General features: G+C 44.9%; 1 protein-coding gene across 2 annotated transcripts in view; it reads left to right on the top strand.

Annotated features, from left to right (window-relative positions):
- The window catches only part of NUFIP2 (nuclear FMR1 interacting protein 2), a 28,022-nt gene continuing 20,188 nt past the window's right edge, over window positions 1–7,834 (top strand). For both annotated transcript variants that reach the window (XR_003506914.1, XM_027518984.1), the window contains exons 1-2: window positions 1–378; window positions 5,485–7,209. Coding sequence is in view for 1 of the 2 variants with exons in the window: in XM_027518984.1 (XP_027374785.1) it covers window positions 96–378; window positions 5,485–7,209 (2,008 nt within the window). In the remaining variant the exon portion in view is untranslated. The remainder of the gene's footprint in view (window positions 379–5,484; window positions 7,210–7,834) is intronic.

Genomic DNA, 7,834 nt, shown 5'->3' with positions numbered 1-7,834 from the left:
GCGCTCAGATATACTGAGTGAGCCCTGAGAAGCAGTCTCAGATCCTGACGGTGCAGCAGCCCGCAGCCTCAGCCAGAGAGTCCCAGCCGCTTTCAATGGAGGAGAAGCCCGGCCAGCCACAGTCTCAGCACCATCACAGCCACCACCATCCGCACCATCACCCCCAGCAGCAGCAGCAGCAGCAGCAGCCGCACCACCATCACCATTATTATTTCTACAACCACAGCCACAACCACCATCACCACCACCATCACCAGCAGCCTCACCAATACCTGCAGCATGGAGCCGAGGGCAGCCCCAAGGCCCAGCCAAAGCCGCTGAAACATGAGCAGAAACACGCCCTCCAGCAGCACCAGGAAACGCCGAAGAAGAAAACAGGTCCGGGAGGGAGGACGAGTGGGGGAAGGGGGATGGGGTGGGGGGTGCGGGAGATGGGGGTGGGGCTGGATCGGAAAAGCGCGGAAGGGGTCGGGGTGTGTGCGCTTGTGTGCCGGTGTCCTGCGGGTGTGGGGAAGCCCCCTCTCATTCTCCGAAAGCTCGGGCTGGGCCTCAAGGTTTGCAGCGCCCTCTTCTCCTCAGCATGGGAGAGGCCCAACCAGGCCAGTGTGACCTTCCCGGCCCCCGCCCGGGCTGGAGGGAAACCCGGAGGGTCGGCCCTGGAAGTCTAGCCTTTATATTCCTCTCTCGTTTACCTTCCTGCGGCCCACGAGGGACCCTAATTTGGGGGCCCTGAGTTGGGGGCGAACCCAGCCCCCCGAAATGCTTCGGGGTGTAACTCAGGAAGGCCTAGCGAATTCCGACTCGGGTGGCGTCGCGAGACCCTTGTGCAGGCGGCGGGGAGCGGGTAGCGGGGCAGAGTTGAGGAAGTGTCCTCCCTCACCCGCCGCCCCAAGCCCACCTGTGGCCTTGGGGTTCCCCGTCTGGGGGGGCGGTTGGGACCCCTCATCTCTCGGGTCATTTCCACCCCTAGACGCTCGTTTCGGGCACCGGACCTCTCAGTTTGTCCCTGCGGCTCACTCCGAGGCCGGCGCCCCGGGCCCGCTCCCCCCAGAGCCGGCGCGGCTGGAATGTTCTCTCCTCCTCGCGGGGCCGCTTCCTGTCCGCCATGTTGGAAGCCGATTCCTGTCACCGACTCCGGCCCGCTGAAGAGCGGAGGGGGAAGGGTGTCGAGGGGCGCCCGGCGCGGCTGAGCCGGGTGCCTCGGGATCCCCCCGCGTCACCGCGCCCCCGACACTGCGGGGGCGCCGCGCCCCCGGCCCGCGGCCGCCCCTCCCCCCCGTCGCCGGCCGGGTTGTGTAACCCGGCGGCGGCCGCGCGGCCCCGGGCGGGTCCCTGGGGTGAGGGGCGGGGGCGGTTGGGGTGGGGGAGGGAAGCGGCCACGAGGGGAGCGGCCTGCGCCGGGCCCCGCGCGCCGGCGGCCGCGTTTCCCGCTCCCGGGTGCGGCGGGAGGCGCGGGCGGTCGGGGCGGGGAGCCGGCCTCAAAGCTGACGCGAGGGAGGAGGAGGCCGCGGGCGGCGGCCGCGGGCGCTCCTCTGGGCAGGGGGGCCGGGGGGGGGATACATTTTGGGTAGAGGCGGTGCCTGAAGGCCGGGTGGGGTACCCAGCGGGAACCAGGCTCCCCGGTCACGAGTTTCTCTGCCACAGGAACCTCGTCTCCTGCCAGGTTCGCTCACGACTCCGCCTCTCAGGCTTTCACTTGGGTCGTTTTCTTCTAGCAGCTCATTTTTACAAAAAATGCTTGTTTTATCTTCTTCCAACAACCCCCCCCCCCCCAACATTTACCTTCTGGGCTTGGGCAGTGGTTTTGAGGAATGAGATTAGAAGAGTGAGTGAGTGAATGGAAGAGAGGGCGAGGTTTTTTTGACCCCTTTTTCTTGCCCTTAGGGGTGAACCGAGGTGGCTCATCCACGAGGTTTGTGCACTACCATCTTGCCTGGGATGAGACTTATTTCATGTTAATAAGGAAAGATGTTTTCCCATTTTAAAACCGATAGGAATCCCCAAACTCTTCTCTTTAACAAATATTAAATTGAAGGCAAAAGTCATTTTAGAAAACATTTAAGAAGAAATGAACTTTAAAAGTTTATAACCATGCAGATTTTTAACAATAGTTGTTCTCTTTATAAGTTGAAATTGTAAGAAAATATTAAACCCAGGGTGTCAGATTTGATATAAGCACTTACTGAGAGCTGGAGAAAAACTATTTCTATTCTATTACAGACTTAATAGTACTTGAAGACTGAAATTGAGGGATCAGATTTTCCATTTTGGAGGGTGATAGGGACTGATGATGTGCAGTAGAAATGAACATTAAATTTGTTGAGTGTTTAACCTAAGGGTTTGGAACAGTTTAAGAGCTGTTAGAAACTACATCCTATATTTTTTTTAAAGGTTAAATCTTTTTCAGCTTCAGGTGGAAAAAAATTTTTATTATGCTTACTTGAACTATAAGGCAGTATTACAGTTCAGATTGGAAAATTCAGCTTTGTCTGTCAGGTATTAGTATACTCCCCGCAGGACTTCTCTCCACTTACGGAAGCATCCCCTGAGCCGTTCAAGGTGACATCTTTCAAATTAGTTTGTCTTATCCTGAAAGGGGATAAATAGGGGAAACTGGGTTTAGCAGTTGAGAGAATGTGAACAGTGTGGGGGGAGCAACTTTTCTTGTGTGTCCTGGCCACATTACTGTTGCTTCAACATGCATAGGTCTAATTTATTAAGAAAGCTTGTGAGGATTTTTGAAATGTGTCTGTAGTGTGTTGAGGGGGGCTTTGATGAGCCATTACTCACAAATCTATAAAGAGGAACAGTTTTTCTTTATCCAGAAGAGGGCGCAAGAGAGGGAGAAATGCAAATCTATTCGGTAATTTCAGATACTAATCTGGATTTTTCAGGACTCGAGTTTTGCTGAGTCCTTTTGAAGTAGGGTTAGATGCTTTGGTATGGCAACCCTAAATAATAAAAGCGCTAGGAGGCCTTTCATTTTTCTCAGTAATTCTATGTTTACATTTTTTAATACCTAAATTTAAAAAAAAGTCAGACATTTTGCATACCAACAAGGTTACCATGGGAATTTTTTTTGTTTTGGTGGGAAATTTTTAATATAGTTAAATGAGAAAATTTTTTTTTTTATTAAAACTTAGAGGTAAAAGTATAGTGGCTTCTTGGTGATTTCTGATATCAGCAACTAAATAGTAAAAATTATTCTAGTTAATTTTAAAGTCTTGGCTTTGGTCCAACTTGATTTGCACTTTGGATTATTAATTTATTTACTTTTGTGTTTAAGACTGCTTATCTTGGAGATGTGAAAAGCTATGACTAATTGGCCCAAGAGTACAAGCCTTTGTTTTAGCCTGTTAGTACGTTAATGGTGTATGTAGTTCTGGTTAGTCTAGAGTGGTACACCAGTAAACTTATATCTGTTAAAGTGTTGAGAGTTTGTTGAAATTTCTGATTTTCTGGGGAAAAACAAACCTTTTAGAAAACATCCTAAGCAGCTCTCTCTCCAGTCTCATAGTTAGAATTTTTTCACCACAAGTTTGATTTGATTGGTTATCATGGCTTCCCATGAGCTGAGGAGCCTGGTAGGCTGCAGTCCATAGGGTCACAAGAGTCAGACACGACTGACTGACTTCACTTTCACTTTTACTTTCATACATTGGAGAAGGAAATGGCAACCCACCCCAGTGTTCTTGCCTGGAGAATCCCAGGGACGGCGGAGCCTGGTCTATGGGGCTATGGGGTCACACAGAATCATGGCTTTTTCAGCCAGACGAAAAGTAAAATATAACTCTAGAGGAAGTTAAGAACTTTTTACAAATATATTGTCTCATGGAACAGGTTCTGTGCCACTCTTGCTCAAGAACGGTTATGCCTTAAGTATGTTTTCCTGAGTTAATTTCTGAAGGTTCATATAATTTGCTCATTTCACTGATGCAGAGTAAGTGACTTAAAATTATAGTAAACCCTGTTGTGAATCTTCTCAGTGTGTTCTGTTTCACATCAATTTTTTTTAAAACAATGGTTCTCAAGCTTTTTTTAAAAAAAATCTTAATATTCTTTATCCTCTGAAAATATATGAAGAGCTAGTCGTATGGGCTATGTTTATTGCTGTTACCATATTGGATATTAAAACAAAATTTGAAAACAAAAATATACAAGCTCATGTGCGTTTTAGCCTTTTAGGGGCTACAGGCCCAAGAGAATGAATGAAAATGACAAATTATTTAGTATTTCTATTGGAATACTAATACCAAATACTATTGGATTCCCCCCATCCCCCTGTAAAGCTGATTTAAATGAATGAGTGTGTGTGTCTGTGAGTCTTATCCTTAGCTTTTATCTTGTATTTGTTTCTAATGACTTGACCTCACGGTGCTGTAGGGAATGTTTCATAGTAAGGTACTTAACTAGTGTCACTATTTTACTAGTAAGGAAATGAGAAAAGTTGTTGACCCAATTGAATTATCTGTAATAATAAACTGATTATGGTGATTGAAGTTCTTAAATTAAACTTGAATACCTTAACACTTTTTAAAATTAGATACCTTTTATTTGTTAGTATTTTCTTAATTATTTGGTTAGGCAGTATGGTATAATGAAATGAAAAATGTAGTAAGAGTTGGCACATAGGCATTCTGGTTTCATACAATAATAGTATGATAGAATGTATGGGATGTGTCAAGTTTAACATCATTTTCGAAAAAGTTCACAAGTGTTAGATTTTTTGTTTGACAGAAGGCAATTAGGAACTTCTTATGGTGACCACCCAGAGAAGCCAATGGCACCTCCACTCCAATACTCTTGACTGGAAAATCCCATGGACGGAGGAGCCTGGTAGGCTGCAGTTCATGGGGTCGCGAAGAGTCAGACATGACTGAGCGACTTCACTTTCACTTTTCACTTTCATGCATTGGAGAAGGAAATGGTAACCGACTCCAGTGTTGGCCTGGAGAATCCCAGGGACGGGGGAGCCTGGTGGGCTGCCGTCTGTGGGGTCACACAGAGTCGGACAGGACTTAAGCGACTTAGCAGCAGCAGCAGCATGGTGACCACCATCCATTTATGATTTCATAGAAGTGCAGTCTTTAGTTTTCCTGTAATACTTAGATTTACTGTATCCATTTAACTTGATTTTGCCCGAAGGGTAGCTCTGTTCTTAATGGTAATGGAAATTTTATAACAGCCTTGTGAGAATGATGAGAAGGTTGATGCTGTTAGAGAAAAAATATTATGCTTAAGAAGTTATGTTCTTTCTGACCTTGGACTCTGGTTTGATCCTAGGTCAGTTCTGTTTCTTAGTAAACTTGCTAATCTGTAAATGGGGCTAACAAGTGTTTTCTCATAGAGTTATTAAATAGTAAGATAAAGCTGAAGCTCAGCATAGAGTCTAACACATTGTGAATATTAAATAGTCCTTAAATGTTAGGTACTACTGTAGTTTACATATTCTAATTTTTTTTTTTTTAACTTTTTTCCCCCTAGGCTACGGTGAACTAAATGGTAATGCTGGAGAAAGAGAAATATCTTTAAAGAGCCTGGGTTCTGAGGAAGCTACCAACCCTATTTCCAGGGTCCTCAATGGCAACCAACAAGTTGTAGACACTAATCTGAAGCAGACTGTAAAGTCCAGCACCTTTGGGAAAGCAGGAATTAAAACCAGGAATTTTATTCAGAAAAACAGTATGGACAAAAAGAATGGGAAGTCTTATGAAAATAAATCTGGAGAGAACCAATCTATAGACAAGACTGATACTGTAGCAATTCCAAATGGTGTTGTAACAAATAATTCTGGCTATATTACTAATGGTTATATGGGCAAAGGAGCAGATAATGATGGTAGTGGATCTGAGAGCGGATATACCACTCCTAAAAAAAGGAAAGCTAGGCGCAATAGTGCCAAGGGTTGTGAAAACCTTAATTTAGTGCAGGACAAAATAATGCAACAAGAGACCAATGTCCCAACCTTAAAACAGGGACTTGAAACTTTCAAGCCTGACTACAGTGAACAAAAGGGAAATCGAGTAGATGGTTCAAAGCCTATTTGGAAATATGAAACTGGGCCTGGAGGAACAAGTCGAGGAAAACCTGCTGTGGGTGATATGCTACGGAAAAGCTCTGATATTAAGCCTGGTGTGAGCAGCAAAAAGTTTGATGATCGGCCCAAAGGAAAGCATACTTCTGCTGTTGCCTCCAAAGAGGACTCGTGGACCCTGTTTAAGCCACCCCCAGTTTTTCCAGTGGACAATAGCAGTGCTAAAATCGTTCCTAAAATAAGTTATGCAAGCAAAGTTAAGGAAAACCTCAACAAAACTGTACAGAACTCTTCTGTGTCACCATCTTCATCTTCATCTTCCTCATCATCTACTGGGGAAACTCAGACCCAAGCTTCAAGTCGATTATCCCAGGTCCCTATGTCAGCGCTGAAATCTGTTACTTCGGCCAGCTTTTCTAATGGGCCAGTTTTAGCAGGGACTGATGCAAGTGTGTATTCTCCAGGGGGTCAGCCACTGCTAACTACTGCTGCTAATACTCTAACACCCATCTCTTCTGGGACTGATTCAGTTCTCCAGGACATGAGTCTGACTTCAGCAGCTGTTGAACAAATTAAGTCCAGCCTTTTTATCTACCCTTCAAATATGCAAACTGTGCTGTTGAGCACAGCTCAAGTGGATCTACCCTCTCAGACAGATCAGCAAAACCTGGGGGATATCTTCCAGAATCAGTGGGGTTTATCATTTATCAATGAACCCAGTGCTGGCCCTGAAACTGTTACTGGGAAGTCATCAGATCATAAAGTGATGGAGGTGACATTTCAAGGGGAATATCCTGCCACTTTGGTTTCACAGGGTGCTGAAATAATCCCCTCAGGAACTGAGCATCCTGTGTTTCCCAAGGCATATGAGCTGGAAAAACGGACTAGTCCTCAAGTTCTGGGTAGCATTCTAAAATCTGGGACTACTAATGAGAGTGGAGCCTTATCCTTGGAACCCAGTCATATAGGTGACCTGCAAAAAGCAGACACCAGTAGTCAAGGTGCTTTAGTGTTTCTCTCAAAGGACTATGAGGTAGAAAATCAAAATCCTCTGGCGTCTCCTACGAACACTTTGTTAGGCTCCGCCAAAGAACAGAGATACCAGAGAGGCCTAGAAAGGAATGATAGCTGGGGTTCTTTTGACCTGAGGGCTGCTATTGTATATCACACTAAAGGTAACTTGTTTGTTTCCTATATGAAATTTCTTACTGGTCATTTATTAATACATATTTATTGGCTGTTATACTAAGGGTGAATTTTGGAAGCTACTATGAGATTCTTTAAGGATTGCAGAGCTTAGTTGAGAATAACATTATGGATAAGCAGCTGGTATCAAACAATTCAGGGTCTTGGAAATAGTATGGCTGAAGTTTAGAAGGAATATTCACTTTTGCAACTTAAAAACATTTCTTTTTATATAAACAAGTTATAATCGAGCTCTTGCCTTTTGTTCAGGGAATAAAGGGGTGGGGGTGCTAAAGGGATGATGTTTTATTTTCTCTTAAACACTCATAAGAGTTCTATTTAATTTTTTTCTTTGAATAGCTGTGTCTCCTTTGCTTTTTATATCATGTGCTTATTAGTGAGCTCAATTAATAGTTCTAATTTGCCTAAAATGAATAGGAACAGTGTTTTGGAGAAGTCTAAAAAGTTAAGAGTGTCAGCTAATTTGTTTTCTTATAAGAAGGAGTAATGGGTGCTAAAGGTAACTAGAAATAAACTACCATTACAGGGACAGTTAGCATTATAGCGACCAGGTTTTTGGGAGTCTGTTTTTCATAGCCCCAAAGCCCATGTTAA

Source organism: Bos indicus x Bos taurus, chromosome 19, assembly GCF_003369695.1.
Source record: "Bos indicus x Bos taurus breed Angus x Brahman F1 hybrid chromosome 19, Bos_hybrid_MaternalHap_v2.0, whole genome shotgun sequence".
NCBI classification, from domain to species: Eukaryota; Metazoa; Chordata; class Mammalia; order Artiodactyla; family Bovidae; genus Bos; species Bos indicus x Bos taurus.
The sequence above is the reverse complement of the archived record's forward strand: the minus strand, read 5'-3'. Positions and strand labels throughout refer to the sequence as shown.